General features: G+C 45.0%; 1 protein-coding gene across 1 annotated transcript in view; it reads left to right on the top strand.

The window, feature by feature from the left end:
- The window catches only part of COL20A1 (collagen type XX alpha 1 chain), a 50453-nt gene extending 32225 nt beyond the window's left edge, over window positions 1-18228 (top strand). The window contains exons 23-40 of the mRNA XM_071572747.1: window positions 71-209; window positions 1873-2015; window positions 2392-2501; window positions 3256-3414; window positions 5389-5466; window positions 6095-6181; window positions 8369-8422; window positions 9374-9469; window positions 9975-10028; window positions 10374-10427; window positions 10741-10794; window positions 12154-12225; window positions 12853-12888; window positions 14193-14259; window positions 15091-15279; window positions 16544-16621; window positions 17232-17387; window positions 17876-18228. Coding sequence (XP_071428848.1) covers window positions 71-209; window positions 1873-2015; window positions 2392-2501; window positions 3256-3414; window positions 5389-5466; window positions 6095-6181; window positions 8369-8422; window positions 9374-9469; window positions 9975-10028; window positions 10374-10427; window positions 10741-10794; window positions 12154-12225; window positions 12853-12888; window positions 14193-14259; window positions 15091-15279; window positions 16544-16621; window positions 17232-17387; window positions 17876-17889 — 1640 coding nt within the window. The 3' untranslated portion in view covers window positions 17890-18228. The remainder of the gene's footprint in view (window positions 1-70; window positions 210-1872; window positions 2016-2391; window positions 2502-3255; window positions 3415-5388; window positions 5467-6094; window positions 6182-8368; window positions 8423-9373; window positions 9470-9974; window positions 10029-10373; window positions 10428-10740; window positions 10795-12153; window positions 12226-12852; window positions 12889-14192; window positions 14260-15090; window positions 15280-16543; window positions 16622-17231; window positions 17388-17875) is intronic.
- Window positions 18229-24041: the final 5813 nt, after the last annotated feature.

Raw genomic sequence — 24041 nt, 5'->3', positions numbered from 1 at the left:
ATTCTGCCTGGTTTTCAGGCACACTTCTCCACTCTTGTCTGATTTCTCTGTGTTTCTTGGTCTCTTCCAGGATTTGACATGATGGAAGTTTTTGGCCTAGTAGAGAAGGAATATTCCTCCATTAAAGGTGTAGCCATGGAGCCCTTCGTGTTCAGTGGTTCCCGTACCTTCACCCTGTTCAGGGACATTCAGCTCACCCAGAAGACCAGGTGGGAGCAGAGCTGTGACTGGTCTCATCTTCATGCTCAGTCTCATGCATGCACATTTGCAGGAAAGGAAGGTCACTGATCTAGGGAGGAAGGATGCAGCCCCACTGGCAACTTCAAAAGATAAAGATGATGAGCTAAATCAAACCACTGGCAGACTGAAAAGAATGTCAGAGGTTTTTTAATTAATGTATTTATAAATAAACCTCTGACTTTCCTCGAGTTGAGCTGGAACATGTCACACAGAAGTTAAGGGGACACAATAGTAAATATTATATCTTTTGTGTAACCAAACATTTTCACAGTGATGATTTTCACTTCTACAAAATCACTTTTTGCAGCAGTGTTAGTTGCTGTGATGGACATCAGGATCATGTCATGTATGGGCACTGCACCATTCTCTAGACATTCTGTCCATCTCCACCTACGCTTCAGTGATGGCAGTTTGAGGTCACGTTTTCATTTTCAGTCTCTGGTTTGGAGACAGATCTTTGCTTTAGACAATATTACTCTTCTAGCTGCTCTCTGCAGTTTGGGCTGTATTGATGAAAGGGAATAACCACTGACTCTGGGTTGTAACTTGACCCCATTTCATTGTGTATGAAGTGTCTCCTCAGGATCCAGGCAGCTCCCATGACCTCATTCATTTCTTATGATTATGAATCAGGAGTGATCTGACTCCTGACATTCATTGCTACTTTGTTTCAAGTCTAATTACTGAGGCACTGGATCTGCTTAATCTTAGTTAAAGAAGCAAAGCTTCTTAGAGTAAACATAGTGAGGGAGATTCAGAGAACTCTTTGGTCTGAATTCTCAGAAAATGATGGGCAAATCCTTTTGTTCAGCTGTTACAGATGTCTTTCCAAGGACATTACTCCTTCAGAAACTGAGAAAGAAAGAAAAACCTTGGATTATTTATGATTCAGTGCTGCAAAGATGGTTAATGAGTTGTATATATGCCCATGCAAATGTGTCCTGTTTCAGATTACAGACATGTTTCAGACATAACCAATTTGACCTTCTTCAATTGCCTTGTATCCTCTCACTGCTGCTGAGCCTAAATCCTGCAGCTGGGATGTGGGGATCCAGAGGGGGCTTTTCTGTGGGCTCAATGCTTATCCCTAAAGGGTATTTACAAAGATTTAGACAATAGAATCATTAAGGTTGAAAAAAACCTCTAAGGTCATAGAGTCCAACCCTTAACCTAAGGCCCATCACTAAAACATGTGCCTAACCCAAAAGTTTTCTGCAAAGTTTAAAGAGTTACCCCATGATTTACAGCACCCATTCCTCCTTCTTGAAAAGGAGACCTTGGGGACTGTTCTGGAACCTGGCAGGGATGTTTTGTAAACCTCCCCTGGGCTCTATTTTGGAAAGCATTAAGGCTACTCTGGCTGTGCCTTGGCATTCCCCAAGGAGGCTCTGGCAGTGATGGACTGACACTGGCACTGACCTGAGCATCCCCCAGGCATGAGGGGAAGGCCCCTGAGTGCTCATTGCTCAGCACTTCAGCAGCCTGAGAGGGATGCACAAACAGGGGCCAGGCTCTTTCCAGGCGTATCGTGATCAGCTGTCAGGAGTGAAGCTTACCCAGGCCCCCCTCCCCGAGAAACCTGCTGGATGAGCCCTTAAGTCACTGATGTGTCCTTGGCTTGTCTCATTGCAGTGACATCCACCTCTTTGCCATCCCCCCTGAGCACACCATCAGCTTCCTCCTGCGCCTCCTGCCCGACACCCCCAAGGAGCCCTTTGCCGTGTGGCAAATAACGGACGAGGACTTCCAGCCTCTCCTGGGGGTTAACCTTGACCGTAAGGCTTCTTGTTGAATACGTTAAAGTCAGGTATTTACCTACATTTTGGGAGCAGCAGAACTCACTCTGGCATTCACTTGGAAAGTTTTAATGGTTTTGTTACTCAGCAGCAGCTTTTTAGGAAGCTTTGCTGTTGCTGCCAACCTTGCATTTAAAATACTGCCTGGTGCAATTAAAAGGCATTTTTTCATTTTCATTCTGCTTGTAACCTATTTTTTTGTTTTTACATATTGTTTTCCATTGTTTAGAAGTATTTCATGATAACATATGAAATCTTCCACCCTGTTTAAGCCTAATTATTTACTATTGCATATGTGGATGAAATCAATTTCTCTTTTAATTCTAAGCTGTTATTTGTCTTATTTTCCCTGTAGCCAGTAAGAAGTCCTTGACCTATTTCAATCATGACTACAAGGCTGATTTACAGGAAGTCTCCTTTGACCAGCAGGAAGTGAAGAAGATATTCTATGGGAGCTTTCATAAGGTCCTTATCAAGAGAGGGAGAAATGTAACTCACCATCTCACTCTGCTCTGGGATTGTTATGCCAGCAATGAGTGTTGTTCAAAGTGAGGAGTGATGCTTTGCATCCTGATTACCAGGGAACTGGCAAACCTCTTTGATATGCTGAAATTTAAAATTGTAAAGAGTTTAGGTTTATCTTGTGATCAAAATGTAATTTCCACATGTTGATTAATTCCCTTTGCCCCCAGAAACTCCATAATCGAGGTGTTTTTAAAGTCTTAATAATCAGGAAAAAAATGAAAAACAAATTTTTTTTTTTTTTTAGAATTTTGAATTTTGGTGACCATTTAGTGCTCGAAGAAAGGCAAAAAAGAATCTAGCCTTGTGAGAAAGCCACTTTATCACTCATAACAGAATGAGGTTTTGGGCTATCTGGGTCCTCATAGCAAAGGTATTGCACCCAAATGAGCAACAAGCACTTTCCATCAGTATCTGTGGGCAGGGTCGTTATTCAGCTCATTCTGAAGACTGAGGTATTTAATATCACAGGTCCAGAAAGGCTTCTCCCAAGGAGAGGGCAGGGGATCAACAAGGGCAAGTGCAGTGCTGCACAGCACATACCAAAACTCCTTCCTGAGCCCCCCTGACTTACTCATGAAAAGCACAGCAGCAGTACCAGCAGCAGTGTGGGAACTGGGCAAAAGGCACTGCTGTCTGTAAGACTCCCTCATCTCGTCACAGAGCTCCAACACGCCTTTTTCCACCTGCTGCCCAGGTGCACGTGGCTGTGAGCCACTTCAAGGTCAAGCTCTACCTGGACTGCAAGAAAATAGCAGAGAAACCCATCAACACCGTGGGCAGCATCTCCACCGCTGGCTTCACCATGCTGGGAAAGGTGACAAGGACCAGGGGACCCAGGAGCGGGTCTGCCCCGGTGAGTCGTGGTGGTGTGTGCTGTCCCCAAGCAGGGGGGCTCATTTGGGTCTGGCTGGAGTGGGCAGATGGAGGGCAGTGCCACCTTCCAGCACTGCTGTGACACACAGCCATGTCCTGATCCCGCTGATCCCTGGGATTTTAACAAGCTTTCCCAGCGCTGGCAGAGTGTGTTTGTCCCTCCTGCCCGGGTTTGGGGACTGTAGTCAGGGACAGCAGCATGAGAATGTCTCAGAGGTGCCTTCTGCTGGCTGCACCCTCTGGGGACCAGAGAAACACAGCTCCTGCACTGAGATGCTGAAGCAGACAGAAGGGTTTGGGAATTGCTTCTGCAAGGGAAGGTTGTGCTCATCAAACCCCATGGAGTGCTGTCAGAAAATGCTGGTGGCTGGATGTGCCTCAGTCTCCAGTGTGTTTGGACTTGCCTATCTGCATGCAAATGAGAGGAAAATAATCTTCAGTATAGAGGCTCTTTATCAGCTGCTACTTGGAAAAAAACCCAACCCAAAGAGTGTGTGCCAGCCTGCGGGTTTGTCCTTACTGCATCACACGGCACTGCAGGGAGCTGCTCCCTGCCAGGGGAAAGGATCAGCGAGCGTGTGGACTCGGTGTCCTGCCCTGTGACAGCCCAGTGCATAGTCCTCAGGGCAAAAACACTCGTGTATGCCTTCTCCTGGCAGTCTGTTCCATAATTACTCCCCAAACCAGCAGCGTTAATTATGTGCACCATCAGTGGCAAGTTCATCACTCACAATACGCTGCTGGGGCTGGAGAAAATCATTCACCACTGATGTGAAGGTTTTACTCCTTGGCTCTGCTTTTAGATCTGAATGTCCACTGAAAAACAGCTCATCAGGTGATTTATAACTCCCCTTGCCTCAAAGCAGCTCAGTAAAAACAGTTTGTCCCATGTGCCTTCCCAGCTGCAAAGAGAGAAGCAGAGGTCTGGGATAGACTGGAAAAATTGGGCACTGGAAATACCTGTAAACTGTGGGGTCTGCTGTGTAACAAATCAGGGAACAGTGGTGTTCAAGAAGTATTCATGTATTTCTTAAATTCTCCAACAATTTGATCACAAGCCTGTGGCAAAGAAGGCAGGAATCTGTGCTTTCCTTATCCCTCCCAAATTTTCCCTGCTAGCAGCTTAGCTAAGCAGGTCTGGCCAAGTAATGAACAGCTTTGTGCTGTCCCTACTCCCATTGCCTTTCAAGCCAAGCAATGTTTCACATCTTCCACAGCTCTGCTGCCCTTGAGAAGACAGAGAGTCTCATTACTGGTTATCATGGAACCTCGTTTAATTTAAGATATCTTTAAATGCCACTTGATCTACAGGGTTCATCTATATCCGTATGCTGCCTGTCACCCTCCCTGGGCTGTACAGCCTGCTCATTGTTAAATGCATGGAGTGAAAGAAAAAGCAAGAAGGATGAGAAATGGTGTCAAGAAAAAAAATCTCTGCCTCATTATTTTGTTTGGCTTTGTGCAGTGTGTGCTCCTTTGTTAATAAGAACAGGAAGATGTGTTGGTTGTTAGGGATGCAGTGAGGGTGGCTGGTTGGGGTTTCTTGGGAGGGGATCACCTCTGTCCTGGGAAATGCTGCTGCCACGTTTGCTCTTATCTCCATGCCCCTAAGGAGAGTAAATCAAAGTCTTCTTTCACATTCTGGTGATGCTGAAGCCCAATTACTTGAGAACCTGCTGCGATTGCAGGGCTGTGAGTAAACTGGAGACTTGGCTTTGCTGGTGTGAAGCTGCTTGATTAGCAAGAGAGAAACCTGAGGGCCTAAAGAACACTCATTATCTGGGAGTATTTTGCATGTTGTGGTTTTTTGGGGGCACAGCTATAGTTGGGATCACATGGAAGAGTTCTGGCAAATCATCACTATAGATTATTTTTATCACTTGAACATCATGAGATTTGGTGATGGATGGTGGGTGCCAGAGGTACTTTCTTATCAAACTCTCTTTTTTCCCAGTTCCAGCTGCAATCTTTGAAGATCTTGTGCAGCAGCACAGGGGCAGAGGAAGAGAGATGCTGTGATCTCCCTGCACTGGTAAGACAAGAGGGACCACAGCTTATTGACATGAAACTGGGGATGATGGAGCAAGTCCATGGCACTGAAGTGACACTGTGAATGATTTTGACAGACTGAAGGGGGGAAACAATTTTTCCCCCTCTTCTTTTGGGAATTAAATCAGTGTATTTCTTGGTAAACAAAACTATATTTGCTTCAAAAACAAAGAAAACTTCAAATCCTGGTGCAGTGTTTGTCCCTCCTGTCACGACCTCATCCATGACAGCAGCCCTGACAGTCCTACAGCTTTGCTGCCATCTCAGCCCTGAGGCACAACATCCCCCACTCTTCCTTTCACTTTTCTTCTCAACACAGAAAGCTGCTTTAAGGAGTGCATAAATACTTAGCAAGAAAATGATCTTCCACTATGTTTTGCACATTACAGGCAGGGATGGTTCATATGTTTTGGGGTTTTTTTTGTCTTAACTTGTTATTTGACAGAAAAATGAAGTGTTTGATTGCTCACAAAAATCTCAGTGGAGTAGAAAAAAAATCTGCTTTTCTTCAGCTGAAAGACTGAATTTTGAAACATTGAATATGTTACTTGTGATTTTTCCTGCTCTTGCTATGCAGCTGCTCATGACCCTTCGGTTTGATTTAATTTCAGAGGGATGAGGAGACCTGCCCTGCCTTGGCTCCTGCCTGCTCTTGTACTTCTGGCCATCCAGGCTTGCCAGGACCTCCAGGGCCCCCTGTGAGTTCACCCTTTCATGCAGGATATTCCAGGGGCTGGTGTTGCTTTGTGGGTTTGGGGCATTATGGGCACGGTGAAAATGCTCCTGGGGCTCCATGAAACTTTAGAATCACAGAATTATTCAGGTTGGAAAGATTCTTAAGGTCATGGAATCCACCCCTTGACCCAGCACTGCCAAGCCCACCATTGACAATGACTCCAAGTGCCACCTCTATATATCTTTTAAATCCCTGCATGGTGACTCCATCCCTTTTGTGAGAAGCTTTTGCTGGTGCTTGACAACCCTTTTGGTGCAGAAATTTACTTCGTATCTAATCTGAACCTCTCCTGGTGAAACTCGAAGCCATTTCCTCTCATCCTTGGAGAGCTTTGAGGTCCTTCTTGCCCTTCAGATTTCAAATACTGATGAAATGGGGAGACAGTAAGTGGGAAATGCAACAGCTGCAGCTGGGAACAGGCTGAGCAGTTCCTGGTGCCACATTAATCCTCTTAGAAGAGGGAACAGGTCACCCTCAGTGTCTGCAGAGATTTCATGGACTGAAGGCTCTAAAACTCTGTAAATTTAAAAAAACAAACAAACCAAACCCCCCCAAAAAACAACAACCACCAAACCCACCCCAAACCTGATCCCCCTGCAAAAAACTTCCTATCTGGTTACTATGTTAATTTGAAGTCTTACTATATTAATTTGAAGTCTTACAAGTGTCTGTGTGTGGGCAGTGTAAAGAGAAGGGGGAGACTTTGCAATCCTGTCTGTCCCCAGAGCTCTCTTTCTTTTCAGTGAATGTCACTTGCAAGAAAACCCTGAGGAGATGAAGGGGGGAAGAAAACAGTCATTACATATGCAATATGCTCAGGGATAAAGGGCAAATGCAATATTCTGTCATATCCATTATGGATTCAGCAGAGTCATCATGGGCTTAAATCACAGGAGAAAATATTCCAGTTAAACAGTAGGAAGCAGTTATCAAAAAAATTTGCATTTTCAAAGTTGGGGAAAAACATTTTATTTGCACAAAGCAGCTGAAACCTGACAGACAGTCTGCCCAGAGCACCCCAGTTCAGCCACCCCAGGTGCTTTTCTCCTGGCAAAGAACCATTAAAAAAAAAATTTGCCTCCTTTCTCTAGTGCAAAGGTCTTGGATCACCTCCTGCATTGCCCTGTGCTTTAGCTGTGAGTTCAGTTTCATACAAGGAACAGCTCCTCATTGCAGAGTAATTACTTGCTCATTCTGGTGAAAGTTTAATTAACAGCACACTCCACTGTCACAGTTTGCTCCAATATCCTAAGTGCATAATTACCACTTGCATTGCCCTATGGTTTAAGCATCTCCACAGACAACTCCTGAAAGAGCAGGAGACTCTTTAAAGCATTAGAGGAAATTGGGTTTTGACACGTAACCTTATCCTCACACCACTAAACCCTTGGTAATTTGCTGCAGTTACAAGAGCACTCCTTGCTGTTTTTAAAACTCTGTCCCACCTTGTATTCATTGCTGTCCTTAATGAGTGTTTTTGACCAGGTCCAGCTGACTTGTGAAATGAGTTTCTGGGCACTTCTGAAAGCACCTTTCCCAAAGGTTCCTGGCTGTGCTTCTCAGTTCAAATCCAGTAGATTTTTTTAGATTCAAGAATAGCAACTTTCAGTGGTCAAAAATTCACACAATTTTAGTTCATGCCAGAAGACTGGTTTCCTCTTCCCACCCAGGAGTTGGGCAGTGCTGAGCCAGGTCTCCCAGAGCTGGTTGCTGTCCCTGATCTCAACATGCCTCTGCTCTTGGGATGTCAGTATGAAACCCACCAGAGTCCCAAAGGGGTGTAGGTGTGAGCACCCCTTCTTTTTTCTCTCAAGTATGTTCCCATGTCCATATGTGATGTTGTCTCAGCATGGATTCACTGGGGGAATTGGAGGGAGGTTGAAAAGGTTGAAAATTCATCTCCCCCTGCTGGAGGTGAGTGCAGAGTTCCCACTGCTGATCACTGAGGGGCTGGGCTGTTCCTTTCTTCTCCCCTTTTCCATGTTTCCTGGATGACTTGATTAATTTTCTTCATGTCTGTGTCTGCTGTGACCTCTGTGGGGCAGAAAACACCTTTCATTGTGCACAGCAAGGTGCACAAAGCTCTGTCCCCCAGGCTCCTGGCTACAGTGCAATAAATATGATGGTGTTCTTTGTGTCCCACTGGCAGGGCAGTCCTGGGAGGAGAGGACCTCAGGGGGAGAGAGGGGAGCCAGGCCCCAAGGTGAGTCCTGGTGCTCAGCACTCTGCTCCTGGCTGGGTTTGCTTCAGGCTGTGTGGAAGGCAGGAGTGCAGACCCCAGGTAGTGCAGCTGGGTGTTCATTCCTGGTCTGAGCTGGACTCTTTAGGCTGGGGACTGTCTCACTGCACCAAGCTGAGACCAAACAGAGCCTTAATGACACACTGAGACGGATGGGATCACTTATTGTTAATTAAATGCTCAGTTGGGCTTTGGAAATAGAGGTGATGAGCCCAGCTGTGCTGCATTAGTGCAATGTATGTGGTCAGCAATGTCCTCTGAGAGCAGCAGAGCTGGAAAATGGTCAGTCTTTGTGCTGTGCCTGCTCTGGCTGCCAGGCCTCTGGACCAGGCAGACTGGTACTGCCCTGGGGCAGAGCAATGTGTGGAGGGAGGCAGAGAAAAAACCACACAGAGCCCTCAGAAGGAGCCCTGAGGAATGACTCAGTCCTGGGGATGGGAGCAAACCCTGGTGGAGGAGTTCATGGCTCCAGGGATCAACAACATGGGGCAGGGGCAGAGCAGTCCACTGGTCACCTTCTTTGGGATGACATCTGGGAAAGCAGCATGGCAAGAAGGGAAAGACTGTGGGGAAGGAATGAGGATGGATGCAGATCTCAGCCACAGGTTAAGGAACATTTCCCTTTGTTCCCAGACCACTTTGAATAAAAGGAATGACCCACTGCTTGGGAAAGTGAATCATGTTCTGCAAAGCACCCTCTGCAGCTTTGCTGTCTGCTCCCATGAGAGATGAACTAAAACCTTGGACTTAAAAGGCAAAGGCAGCTGAGTTTACTAGAGGTCCCCTGACTGTCCTGACTTCATCTTGAATCCTGGAGCTGGTTCATGCTGAACCAGGTCAGCAGTGCAGCCCATGAGGAGAACTGGCACTAACCACTTTCTCTCCTTATGATTGTTTTCTTGTCTTTCATTCTAGGGTGAACCAGGCCCACCTGGACAAGTAGGACCAGCAGGTCCCAGTGGCCAACAAGGCTCTCCAGGTTCCCAAGGAATCACAGTTCAGGGTCCTGTGGTATGTGATCTCTTCCACTGCCTTTTTTTTTTAATGTCACTTGCTCTTTGCAGTTAGAACATGTCTCAGAAATTGGTGTTTCAATACTTCAATCTGGGTATTTACATCATCCTTACCAAGAGCTGAACAGCTGCACTAGGGAGAGATGACAATCGAGGATTTTGTGCTGATGAGGCTCTGCACTTACTCATTCTGCCCAAAGCCTGCTTTTGTCCAGACTCTGCCTAATGGACTTCTATTGAAAACAGCCCAGTGGGGTCCCTTCCAACTCAGAATATCCTATTCAGGCACTTTTCTTTCCAATGGGCATCATTGCCTGGCAGGGAGTAGCTTCTGCATGCATGTCTAGGATGGCAGAGCCCCTGTGCACATGCTGTGGCTGCAAATTACCCTGGAACTCTGCAGGGAGCAGGAGCAACCTGGGCTGGCTGTGGAGCAGCAGGATGATGCTTGCCTTAAAGGGTGCTGCCACGTGCCTAACTCTGTGCTCCTGTTTTAATCCAAGGGACCACCAGGAATTAAGGGAGAGAAAGGAGACACTGGAATTCCTGGCCTGCAGGTAATGGAAGGCACCATTTCTTCTACTTGTCCCATAGATTTGCTCTTTTGTCCCAGGAGCTACTTAAAACAAGACTGAAAAGCCATAGAATTATTGCTGTTGTTTGCTTGGGAAATGTCTTTCACTTTGGAATGTCATCACTTTTGCAAGGGAAACTGAGTCAGTTGGTGTAAGAAAGATAGACCCATCTTGAAGCTAGATATGAAATTAAAGCTGGGGTAACAGTCCTTGCTCTGTTTAAAGAACAACTGTTTGTTTTTCCATGTTTTTTTCTGTCCCCTGTTACAAGATGAACTGGGACAATGATAACCAGTTGCCACTTCACCCAGCAATTCTGCTTTACAGGGCATTCCTGGAGTGCAGGGAGCTCCAGGCAGGGATGGAATTCAAGGTGCCAAGGTAAAATACCACCCCTCTGAGTTTTTATGCATGGGTGCCTAAAAATCTGCTGTGAATGTACCAGCAAAAACCCAAACCCTCCAGCTCTCCCAATGTACTGAGTGCAAAAGTGAATGGTCTTTTCACAAAGCCGGAGGAATTGGGAAAATTTGGCCAAATTTGAGCAGGTGCCACCCTTCTTGCTGTTTGGCAAATGCATCTTTTATCCATTCTTAGCAAATTCCTGTTAAAAACAGCACTTGGAAAAACCATCTTACTGCTTATGAGGTCTTAGAATTCTTTCATTAGTAAATGACTGGATTTGGCTTTGCAGGGGGTGAGGGGACTAGAAGGCACAGCTGGGCCTCCAGGACCTCCAGGACCAAGGGTAAGTGCTCCTGATGAGTGATGCATGTCAGAATCTCTTCCTCAGCAGGATCTTGTGGTTTCACCTGGAAGTGTCAGGGCAAAAACCCTTCTTGGGGCACCATGGGAAATACCTGGCATATTGTGCAGGTGACAACTTCTCCTGCCACTCTGTGTGTAAGAAAAGCCTTGGCTTCTTCTAGCAAGTCCCGAGGAAGTTTTATCCCAACAAAGAGATACTTGGTTTGCTATTTTTGCTTTCCTGGTGCTTCTGTTTTCCTTCTGTTGGTTGAGTTTGAGGTAATTTGGCTTGTTAGACTGGAATCAGCAGGACCTGGAGGATGCAGGGAGGTGTGAAAGGTTCACTCCCCACACCAAGACCTGCTGGATGTAAATCAGTGTATTGCACTCTGCTGTGCCCAGGGAAGGGGAACCTTAAAATCTGTTCATTTACATCTGCTAATTTGAAGGCACCACAGGTACATTTGACACAGGAAACTGAACCAAATTTGGTTTCAGTTGATGGATGGTGGACCTGATAAGCTACTGATTCTCTCAGCTGAATCTCCCAGCTGAGTCTCACCACTGAATTATAAGGAATTTGATAGTAGTTGCACTAAGTTATTTATGGGAGCTAAGGTTGAATTCAGCTCATAACTTTGATTTGCTCATCCTAGAAATACGTGAAACTGGGAGGGTTGAACCTCTGCTTTCTAAACACAAGGAAAGCACTGTACCTTCAGAGCAGGCTCTGAAAGCTGTTCTGCTGCTGCCCTGAAGACTTCTGTTGTTTTCAGAAGAGTTGTTAATCTCTACTGAGTTTGAACATAATAACTGGAAAATTATAAAAGAAAGTATTTTTACTAGCTATTTTTGGTTTATTTTTCTCTTCCCTTTATGCCTCCAAATGACACAGAAACTTGACAAAGAGATGACCACAGAGAGCACTTCCCACTCTCTAAGCAGCTGTTACTGTTGTAAAGTACTACAGGCCAACACAGGTCTTAAAAAGAAAAAGAAAACCATCACATGGTATTGGGAGGCTGGAGAAAAGGGCTGTGCTCTAGGCTATGTCTAAATCTGAATATATAATGAAGGATCTAAAGCCTGTAGGGTATAAACTACATTGCAGTCTGTTGGTGAAACTCAGCTTTGCTGGCTTGGCCATAATTGAGACAGTAATAGGAAATGATGTGAGTGTGACTCACTCACAATATCCTCTTAACATTGGGCTCATGGCTGGATGAGGTACTGGCAGGAAACTTAAGGCTGCAGTGCCCTTGCTAGAGTCCTCTAAATTCCTCCTGCTGCTGCCCCTGGAGCTCCTTGAACAGAAAAAAAGTTAGGAAATAACTTGATTTTTAATCTGTAATGTCTGCAGGGTTTCCAAGGAGCATCAGGCACCCGAGGGAGCAGTGGCGAGAAGGGACCTCCAGGTGACGTTGGGCCAACAGTAAGTTTCTGCTTTTGGGTCTCAAAGAAGGCCAAGATGTTCCCACAGCAGCCCCCCCTCAGAGTCTAAAGAATAGTTTAAATTCACACTCCTCCTTCTTAAGGAGGTGTGTAAATTCCAGGCTACTGAACTGTTGCTAAAGCATTCAGCAAATCCCACCTCCCTTTGCCCTCTGTAGATTCACAAGCTACATCCAATGAGTTTCTGGTGTAAGATTCTAAAGTAAAGCAAGAGAGTCACTCCTGAGCTGGCATAGCCAGTGTTGGGCTTGTAGGTGCAACCACAGACCAAGATGTCACAGGTATTTCTTCTTCTCAAAGATAAAAACCACCTTCCCTGTTGGGGAATCTATTCTAAGGTTGCATCTGAGAAATTCCTGCATCCCTGTAGAGGGTTTTTATGCCACTGCTCAAGTTACTGCTCATTTTCCTTTAAAAAGAAAACAAAATATTGCTATGAATTTAAAGCTCTTCTAGTCACTGTCATGAAGTCAAGGAAACAAGACTGTGAGAAACAAACATTGTGCTCCATGTCCCACTAATTTAACTCACATTCCCCTTTATTTATTTTTGGGGTTTTTTTCTTCTCTTCCTTTTCCTTGACTTCTTTATTTTTTTTTCCATGTAGGGGCTGCCAGGTCCAAAAGGAGAAAGAGGAGAGAAAGTGAGTTTTTCTGGTGCCAGGTAACACTGTCACTGTATCCTACACTCAGAAGAGTGGATGTGGTAACCTGATTTGCAACCTTTGCTTACAAATATGAGCCAAATCTCTCCAGTGCTGAATAACTTCACGTACCTATTGCTTGTTGCCTCCCCATTCACCTGCACGGGCTGTGCTGCTGTGATAGAAATAATCCCAGAGCAGTCAGGAGCTCCTCAGTATCATTTGTAGTAATGGAGCAGAAATGTCAACTGAAAATCCATTCTTTGCTGAGAAGGAAAAAACAAACTCCTCACTTGGCTTCACCAAATTGTTCTGTTTTAATGCGTTGCATGAGAGGACTGGACTCATTTGTAACAATTCCCAGCTGTGCCCCAGCACAGACCCTTGGAGGTCAGGGCATCCACACTGCCCTGGAAGGTTATTTTGCTGGGAAAAGAAGTTTTTCTTACCCTGACTTTTGGTTAAATAGAAACCTCATGACTTTCTATGAGTCTGACTCATTGCCAAGCCTGACTTACACAAATTAGGCTTCAGACAGGGCTGAGCTGCTTTTGTCTCAAGTTAATGCCTCAGTATTGTAATTTTTAACAGCATTTTCCTTCAAATCCCACCAGCTTTTCCTTATCTATACTTTTATTTTTTTTTCCTCAGTGGAACTTTCCATTTTCCCCTCCCTTGGGTCTTGTGCAGAGCAGGTTTTAAAGTCTGGGTAATCTGCCCTGTGATGCAGCCAGACATGTATGTTTTACAAATGTTTCTGGAAGTGCACAGTGCCTTAGGTTTGAATTTTCACAGAGCCAGTGTTTATTTTTAAGCAGGTTTTTGAATTTTTATCACTTTTCTTTACTTTACTAAAACTTTCTGAAGGCCCCCTCACATGATTTATTCAGAATCAATATTCATAAAAGATAAAGTCAAAGATAGGCTGTTGTAACATCTGATCAGACTAAACGTTTTACATATCACAGAACACCAAGTTATAGACTTGCATCTTTTTTGATAAAATTTGAGGGTGAAATTTGCTCTCCCTCTTTTGGTAGCTTTGGTAATTATTTAGATTCGGTCTGTGCTTTTTGATGTGCAGGAGAAAAGCAATTATTGATGTTTCCAATTTCAATTTTCTGGTTCCAGAGCTTTGTGATAAATAAATAGAGCTGCATTTCACAGTAATTAATATCTCTGAAACTCAAGCTGAGCCAATGAATGGCCAGCAATCTATCATGCATTATGATATCGATCCTTTTTGAAAGATATTAATACTTCCTTTTTTTTTTACTAAATTTAAAAAAATTGCTTCATTTTAGGGGGAACCACAGTCCTTGGCCACAATTTACCAGCTCGTTAGCCAGGCTTGTGAGAGGATGATTCAAAGTGAGTATCCCCAGCCCAGCTCCTGAGTGTGTGTGTGTAGTGACAGGACATGGAGCTTTAAGCTGCAAGGGAGTAGATTTCTTTTAGATACTAAGGAGAAATTCTTCCCTGTGAGGGGCACAGATTACCCAGGGAAGCTGTGGCTGCCCCATCCCTGGAAGTGTCCAAGGCCAGGTTGGATGGGGCTTGGAGCAACCTGGGCTAGTGAAAGGTGTCCCAGCCCATGGCAGGGGGGTGGAACCAGATAAACTTTGAAGTCCCTTCCAACCCAAACCATTCTGTCATTCTATGGTTTTATGACTCTCCAGTAGTGGCAAAACCAGAGGAGAGCTCGTGTGAAGCTGTAAGTGACCCCAGGAGCTCCTCCATCCTGTGCTGTGCTGAGGACTGTGCAGAACAAATGTCCCATCACAGGCTCTCAGTGCCACTTTGCTTTATTGGGTGGCATTGGCACAGAGACCTGTGAAATATTTATTTGCAAAGTCCTCTGGTATTTTGCAGAGGCTCCTTTATTTCTTAAATGGAAAAGCTTGAAACTAATGTGAAAGAAATTATCCTTTTGGTGATGTGTGCTGATTCCTCTTGAGATGAGTTTTTTATAAAGCTCCTGTGCTGTGATGTGCAAAGAGAAACTGTGGTTTGTCCAAGGTCAGGCAGCCAAGTCATGACTCAGCTGCCCATCTTCATCTTCTGGCTTTCTCAGTTTGGACTGACAGCCATTTAGCACTAGCTGATCATTTCAAGTACCTTTTTAGACAACATCCTTTGATTTTTATGTCTCTTCTGAATTTTCAGCCAAGGAAACATTTATTTTCTGTCTTGCCTTCTCAGCTCATGTGTTAAAATTTGACTCATTCATTCATGAACATGCAAGGAAGCCAGTTCCCATTTGGGAAGAAAGGTTAAAACCAGGAGAACCAGGACCACCAGGTCCTCCAGGGCCCCCTGGGAGCAATGGAGAAAGAGGGGAAAATGGCAGCCCTGGCCAGCCGGGCAAAGATGGGTATCCAGGAGAGAGAGGTATGCACAGAGGCATTTGGAAACATATTTTTATATATCTTTGCTACTTTAACTAAACATTTCAGTGCCTCCAGCAGTACTGTAAAGATAATCCGTGATATTATCTCTTCTCATTGCTGTTTACTTTTAGGAATTCTCAATTCTAGGAGGAGACATCCAAGTGTAGGCAGGAACCAGATGCAGCCCACTCATTTTTTGATCTCTGCATGGAGAGAAAGGCCAGTGTAGGTTTTGGGGATTGCAGAGGTTCAATTTATAGGGCAGGAGGGTTTATCTACAGAAAGACAAAAGAGACAGCCATTTGAGTGAGCATATGGTGATGGAACAGATCACCTTTGGACAGAAATGAGGAGTGTTGGAGAACAACTGCAGCACAAGTGGAAGTGGGGTTTCTGGAGCAGTAGTTTCAACAATGAAAGATTCACACATGACTAAAGAAATAGATTAATGTAATCTCAGAAGTGGCATCAGTTATTGCACATGAGTGAGTGAATGGTGGGAAGATGTGCTTGGATTGCAGACAATGTTTGGCAGTGACTGAGGTAATGATCTGTCAAAATAAAATGAAAAACATTGATTTCAACAGTGTCCTAACACCTCTGAGTAACTGGAAATGTTCTGTTTAGCTCCTTACTCCTGCTCTAGTCAGCCTTAGCTGGTATCTGCAGAGCTTATCAAAGTGTCACTTCAGAGAAAAGGGAGTATCAGCTGCAGATGTTTCCCACCTGTTGAGCAGGAGATTGGAGAGGATGGATCTCTCTGTAAAACCATCTTAAGGACATGACTGATCAAAATATTTTCATCTTAAAACAATCAAAGATTGTATTTTGTCAAAATATACCTGTTTCTCTGAACAATGCTGGGTTTGTGACTAATTTAACACAACCCCAGCAATCCTGACTTAGCAGCACTTGGTCAAAGAGACAGTTCTGCTTTGTGATTTTTCTGATGCACGTGAAGAGCACAGGGGGGACCTCACCCTCAGGCTGCTGCACTAATACTATCATTGTGAATTTCTCTGTGGAAAAAGTTCATTTCCACCCATATCAGGCTGCAAATCAATGCTAATTGGATCAAAGAAATCAATGCCCTGTTGGTCACAGCAAGAGTGTAGGTGCCCAGACTGAATGGAAGGAAATGGCTGTTTCTCAGTGTTACCACAGGCTGTGGCTCCACTTCAGTATGTGGGGAGACTGCAAGGGCATCAAATCAGGGTGAAATTCAACATGCAAGAAAGCAACACTTATCTCTTATCTGTGATTAGGTGCCCCAGGGCCCAAAGGAGAAAAAGGGATGTCTGGAGCCAGTGAGGAAGGGAGCCAAGGACCCAGAGGCAGAACAGGTAGAGTGAATGCAACCTCTGTATTGACCCAGCAGGGCCATCTGATGCCCACCAGCTCTCAGATGCAAAGCATCATCCACCTGTAGGAACTCTGTGATGGGTTGGACTGTCCCTCCCACCACAGCACTGTTACAGCATCCTGGATGGTTCCCCTCTGCTAAGATGCACGAGATTACTCCAGGCAGCTTCTTCCTTCTGGTACCCAGTCCCAGGTGATGATGTATTTTAAGGACCTGAGACATATCCAAAGAGTTTTGGCTTTGCTGCCTTTTTGCATGCAAGACCAGATGCTTGGGAGAAAGAAACTCTGAAAATTCAGCTCATGAAACATGAGGGGTTTTGAGTAATCTGTTAGGATTTGGTGTATTCCTTCATCCTGATCCCCCTTGCTTGGAATCAGCAGGAGCTTTGCCACTGACATGACAAACCAGACACTATCAAGGGAGTGTGGTCAAAAACATTCCTCTTCATTTAATTTTTTATAGTTGAAGTGTAAAGCAACACTCAGATAATTAAGTGCCATGTAGGATGGAGGAAAATACAGAACAGGTATTACATTGAAGCAGCTAAAGTAGATGTGTTACAGCTTACAGTGCTTCTCCTTCTTCAGGTCCACCAGGAGAAGTTGTGCTGGGGAAACCAGGTCCAAAGGGTTACCCTGGGAATGCTGGCCCTCCAGGTTTTCCTGGTGTCAGAGGGCAGCCTGGGCAGTCTGGATATCCAGGGGGCTGTGATGTCTCTGGGTGTTATGGGACAGGTAGAAGAGGTAAGTCCTGACTATCTCAGTACATAAGTTATGATTTTATGGCTGGTCTCTGGTTACTTCTCCTGAGCCAGGCAGAGACCTTTGTTCATCCTTCAAGCACCATCTGTCCTGCAAGAGCCTCCTCTGCAAAACAATCATGAGGATTCAGTGCAATCCATATGGATATAAGGCAGTTCCATTGGCTGCCCCTCAGCCATCCTTCATGGATTAACACACACCTGCAGCAGCAGTCAAGCAGCTGGAGGGATCATGGGGGTATCTGCAGGTGTTAATGTCCCCAGCAATGTTTCCATGGTGGTTAGAGTGGAACAGAACCTCAGTTCCTACACACACATTTCCTGGAGGCTCAGTGCTCCACAGACCTGGGCAATGAAGAAATTCCCTGGCACAGAACAAAAGATTTAAAAGGGAGAAAGATTAATTCTATGCCAGTCCTTCTCAGACCTTGACACTTATTTGCTCAGTGGCCTCATCCTTTCCACACACAGATTTTGTCCCCTGATGGCTGATGTGGAGGCAGATGAAGACGTTGCTTTGCCCTGGGAATCTCTGGATGAAAACTCCACACACTCCAAAAGAAGCAGCAACCTGAATACCAACTGTGTTGTTTATGTTTTTTAATGCCCCGTCATTTCTATATGGACAAGTCAATCAAACACTGCAGCCATCAAAGCAGCCTGTTTGGGGTGAGCTCTCTGGTTCTCAGCACTGCACACCCTCAGTGTTCAGACTCCCATTGCATGTCCCACAGCAAGACAAAGGCACAGCTGGAGATGCAGGCTGACAGACTTGTAGGAAAAACAAATACTGTATTTAAATGCTCAGAAATAACAGATAATTTCTGCCCATTTGTCTGCTTGTGGTTTGTTTTTGTCAGTTGTTATTCTGGGTCCCCAGCACAGAGAAAAACAGCACCTCATGCCCAAAGATGCAAATCCACTGGAGAAAAGCTGAATTTCCTGTTGGCTGATAAGGTAACAAAGTCTAGCACCATGTTGCCTGTTTCTGCTTTTGGCAGAGTGCTGGTGGCTTCCTTGCAGGGGTGTCACGTACAGGAGCATCACAGCCAAGGTGACAACCTTCCTGTGATGTGACAAACCCCCTCACTGTCCAACCTCCCTCTCTGGGGTTTGGTAACTCCCTCAGAGCACAGCTGAGTGCTGAGAGGAGCTGGAGATCAACCTACTGCCTTTTCCATCTCCTTCCTGCAGCGTGAGCAGCTACTTTACATTTTATCAGGTGGAATATTGAACAGCTCTGAGCCTGGCTTTTACCCATATGACATGGAGGTAATTGTCATATTACATCCCCTGTCCTTGCCATTATCTGAGAGATGTCTACAACAAACCTCAAAGATACTGATAAAAATGTACCTCCTCTGCTGTCACTACTTCAGGCTGTGATTGATCACTGCTTGTACCCTGGCCCTGCTTCAGGAGAAATCCTTCCTGAACTCTGATTTAAACCTGGAGCAAAAAAATATTGCCATTTTTTTGCTACAGCAGAATGACACAGAAGTTATCAGTACATATTTTTCAAAGCTGTTAAGAGGTAAAAAATGGAGCATTGTGCATATTCCTGTGCACTTAGTCTGGATGTGTCATTTCTTCATGCAGGGTGGCAGCTGGGTGTTTATCCAGCTATAGCCAGCCTTGGAAAGCTTAACAGCAAATACATCATATTTAGAAAGTAGACTGTCACATCAACACCAAAGAGAAAGAGGTTTCCTTTAAGGAAATTGTGTTTTTCAGACAAGGAACTCAATTTCTTGTTGTCATTATAGAAAAGTCCTATAGAACTAAGAAGTTCTGCTAAAGGAACATTGGACTTGTATCAGACTTGTATGGGAGCCACCCTAAAATATGATTACTGCATCCTGCAAGAATTTAAAGTAATCCTTGGCTCTATGTATGTTCATTCTCTAGAAACTCCCTAGAATGAATGTTTTGAGTATGACACACATTCCTTTTGGAAAATGGAGGAAAATGCATAGAATGTTACTCTGACAGAAGTGACATTTCTGTTCACTTTGGAGCTTTCTAGAGTTGCCTTGACATATAAAAACCAGAAATCTTTGTAGCTCAGATGAAGGGTTGTTGCAGACAAAGCACCAGAAAGAAGAAAAAAGGAGAGGTCAGAGGATCTGAAGGTTCCAGCACATCAAGAACACCGTGTTTGATGGGACACATTCACCAGGACACCCTGAATAGGTGTTGGGGAGTTGCAGGTGTTTCTGTTTGTACAGGTTAAAGAGCTACTGAATTCTCTTTTCACTATTCTTTGGGGAAAAAAACCCCAACAAAACGACCAAACAAAAAAATCATACACTAAACAAGGAAGAAAAAAAGCAACCCAAACCTGCGTGAAGATAATTCAGAATGGTTCTCTATTTAGCACTGGATGTAAAGCCCAATAGCTGTGATAACCTGGCAGATGAAAGCAGTGGGGAGCAAAGGCAAGGAGGTGAAAGTGGTACCTGCACAGCCGAACTGAAAATTGTTCCCATGAAACGCTCCCAGGCTGGGGAAGGTGAGCAGCTCAGTGAGGAACATCTGCATTTGCAGGTTATTCTGCTCCCTTTCCATCTTAAGCCAGTGCAGCCAAATTCCCAGTTCTGGATTTGCTGCTCTGCCTGCTCAAATCTGGTGACTGCAGGTGAGGTGAGATAAAGCTCCTTTATGTTTCTTTGTCAAGTATTTCTGAGTTACTCACAGCCCCTCACTGCCTGCCTTGGGGTTTAATCAATTTGTTAGAATTCCAAGTGACATTTGCTTTTGTCTCGTTATTTCAGATACAACAGGAAGGGTCAGACTTTAACAAAATTGGGGCCCAGAAGCACTATTGATTAGAGACAGACAACCTGCACAAACAACTTGTCCATTTGTCTTCCGAAACCTTCTCCCATGAGTGGTTTTATTTACTTGAAATCATGGATATTTAGTCCATGTATTACCCCAGAGCCTGTGCCAGTGCTTTGTAACCCAATTCCTTGGTCCAAGGAGTGTTTCTCCTGGGAGATTTTAGGCACTGAGAGTGTCCTGATCCAAAAAGAAATGATTTCAGCAGCTGGAGAAACAGAGCAGCCCTGAAGGTGACAGTGCAGGGAAGCTCCAGAGACCCTGCCCAGCCCAAAGTGCAGTTCCCTCCTGTCAGTGAGCACAGAAACCAGCCCTTTGCAAACACCAATATCCCCCATTCTTTGCTGAACACAACCTGTTGTTTTCACTCCTGTATTGTTTTTTCACATGCTTTGTACTTTCCCCTCCCAATTCATCATTTTTAATGCAAACTGTAGGTCAGAGCAGTGTAATTCATCAGCAATGCAGTTTAAAGAATTCTCTTGCAGGTCTTTCCTTAGTGGGGACTTGGGTCTTAATTATAAAAATTTAACATATCCTTGTAAAAACTCACATGTTCAGACTCTTTTTTTCTCCTTTGCAGGTCAATGCCTGTTTCCCTTCCTCCTCTTCAGTCCTTATTAAATTCCTTTCAACTGATTTGCTCATTTTTATTACCACTCTGAAATATTTTGTGGCATAGAGATTTTTTTTCATCCCATATGTAGTGTGACATCATTTCTTCATTTTCTTTAAACCTTCTGTCCTCAGTCCTGAAATTGTGATAAATTTAGATTTTTTTATTCCTGCTGCAGAGTTTGACCCATGTGGTGCAGCTGGATTCTGGCAGAGCCCAAGGACCTTTCACTGACAGGTATTTTTGCTACAAGCATCATTTTAAAAATCAATCTCAGGAATAAGATACAATTAGCTCAGAGGAGTGACCACAGTTAACAAGCAGCTCTGCTTGGCTGGACCAAATTTAAAGGGCTGAAAACAAAAAGACATCCTGGAGAGGGATGAAAAAGCTCATAAATGGACACACTGCAGTGGGGAGAGCCAGGTGGGGCCATTGACCCAGGTGAGGCTGCTGGGGGGGTGTTTTTCTTAGTATTATGCATAAATCTCCCATCTCATACCTGCACCTTTCCACCTGTCTGTCTCTACACCAGTGGATTTCCTTGAGCCCAATTTCTTGGAAAAAGTCTAGAGAAAGGGAGGTGTTATAAGCTATGTGGATTAGCTCACTGGAGAATGGAGAACAGTCCTGAAAATACTGGGGAAAAAGGGATTACAAGATCATCCTGCCATCCAGCTGCAGATAAAATACCCTGCATGCTCTGTGGCTGGGAAGATGATCTGGACAAAGTGAGCATTAGGGAATCAAAAGGAAGAGGATGTAGGGGAAAAGAGAACAATGGTGGTAACTTGGGTTATTACACTCAGTTTTCTTCCATTCATGCCCAAAGGAGCTGTACTGGAGGGAAAGTGTGGAACAACATGGTGAGGATAAAATCTCTCCTACACGAGTAAAACAGAGAAGATCAACACCTCTGTCTGTTCTTTGTGATGCCTCTGGAGTCTCTGAGCTCAGCAATGCACCCCTGGAACCTGAAAACCATTTACTTTGCTCTGGGTCTCTTCCAAGACAGCTTTAGAGCTTCTGCTGTATCCCAGTTTTGCTTCCTCACTCTTCTGATGTCAGCTTGTTCAGTCAAGCCCTGGGAATCATTTCTGAGCAGGGAACATTACAAATGCTAACAGTCTGGCTGCATGCATTTTCCTGGAGTCTTTCATATGCTAAAAACCTCTCTTTGTGTTTCATGGGTTTGGAATAGCAGAATTATTCATTATTCTACAGTTATAGTCTGGTTCATGTCCCAGTTTTATTCCAGCTTCTGATCATTGAATCCTATGGAGGGATAGCATCCTCCTAAACAACCTCCAAGAAGGAATAACTTGTCTAAGAAAGAGTGGTAAGTGTTTATTCCTAATTTCTCCCCTTAGAATTTACGAGGAGGCACGTCAGAAGCAGAAAGAAGAATTTCTTTGAACTATTGGGGAACTACTCAAGCAACATGAGAAGAAATGTAGCTCCCACTGGATGAAAAATGTTCTGACATTAGCAAGGCAGGGGATGGCACAGACCTGCCTTAACCCAGCTCCTCCCCAGTAACACCTTTGTAACTGGTTTCGGTTGTGACTGTTCCTCTTGTCCTGCTGAACTCTGTGATCCCCCAGTGGCACTGACTCCTGAGTGAGGCAGCCACATCCTTGGCACTTCTAATCACACTCGATACTTTTGATGTGCTAATGGAGTTCTTCCTCATCCTCCTGCATAGCAGGGCCATTCTGCCAGGGAATTCACATTACACTCTGTTGCTGTCACAGTGCCATGATCCCCCTGAGACACTGCACTTCCTACTGTGTGCACTGGCAATAACTTTAGCAGAAAAGGTGGAGATTTGAGATGGATCCTTTGCTGGGAACGAAGTACAGTCCCTACCGAATTTCCCAATGTGCTACAATACATGTTTAACTCTTAATCTGCCCTTAAATCTTTATACATTCTTCTGCTGCCTCCAGATAACTCCTTTCTGCTCTCAGGGGCCCAACAGCAGCTCTTCCTGTACAGACCCCCCCTCTCTGTGCTCCCCACTGTGGGCTGGCTTTGGGCATCGCTCCACTGCTGCCCAAGCCAGTATTTGCTGGAGATGTGAGCAGAGACTCGAGCTGCTGCTGACTCCACCCTAGCTTGGAAACTGCATGTGGTTTTATTGCTAAAAATGTGCATGCACAGCCAAGCCTCCCACCTGCTCTGTTGGTAGCAATCCTCATGGGTTCAGAAGGAGGAGGAGACAGTGGGAGCTCTGAACATCTGTCAGGGACATGGCTGAGATTCCATGCCCCGACCCAGCAATGCTCAGGGTCAAAAACCTACTTTTGTGATTATTGGTGCACTCAAAAAGTTCAAAGGTGCTGGAGAGGGTTCAGGCTGCCCCCACGAGCCCAGTGATCCTGTCACACAGCCTGTGAGGCAGCCCTGCTGCCCCCTGCACTCACAGCCCTGCACACAGACTGCAGCTGTGCTGGTACATTTATGCACTAGACCTTGAAGATGTTTGACTGTTTGTTTTCCTTTCATTGCCATAAGCAAACTCGCTGACTGTGAAAAGGGATAAATTAGCATCTCCAAAGACTGAGGCTCTCTTTATTCTGACAACAAGCAACAAGGAGCAGCAGCTCAGGCTCCCTCATCCTCCCTCCCTGTGCTGTGCCAGCACAGCTCTTTGTGGAACTGGCCCAAACCACGACTACTCTGGTTTTCTATGAGCCAAACAGATTTTAAGCACTTGGTTGAGTCTGTGAACATGGAGGTCAGTTGTAGCTTCTTAGATGAGGTCACACAGGCTGATCACTGCATTGATTTTAAGCCTGTGCTGTTCAGGCTGAGTGCAGTAACTTGTGTTTCAAAGAAGTTTCTAAACCATATTGTTTCAGTTCCAGCATTGCTGTTCCAAGCCTGAACAGCTCTGCTGCTCACTGAGCCATGTGGCAAGGGCAAGCCTCATGTGCCAGGCTGCCATATAAGGGTGATACTTGCCCCACTTGAGGTTTCACCAGGATGCAGCCACCTGGATGTGCCACCTGCTCTGGGCGACCCTGCCTTAGCAGAGAGGCTGGACTGGGTGATCTCCAGAGGTCCCTTCCCACCTGAACAGTTCTGTGATTCTGTGACTTAGGGTCTGTCCAATTGCAGCCACTCTCATGCAGCTGCAATTCCATGCAGAGAGCAGGAAGGTGAAGCCCACACTTG

Source organism: Pithys albifrons, chromosome 18 (genome assembly GCF_047495875.1).
Source record: "Pithys albifrons albifrons isolate INPA30051 chromosome 18, PitAlb_v1, whole genome shotgun sequence".
In the NCBI taxonomy this organism is placed as follows: Eukaryota; Metazoa; Chordata; class Aves; order Passeriformes; family Thamnophilidae; genus Pithys; species Pithys albifrons.
This window is presented reverse-complemented; position numbering and strand designations above follow the sequence as displayed.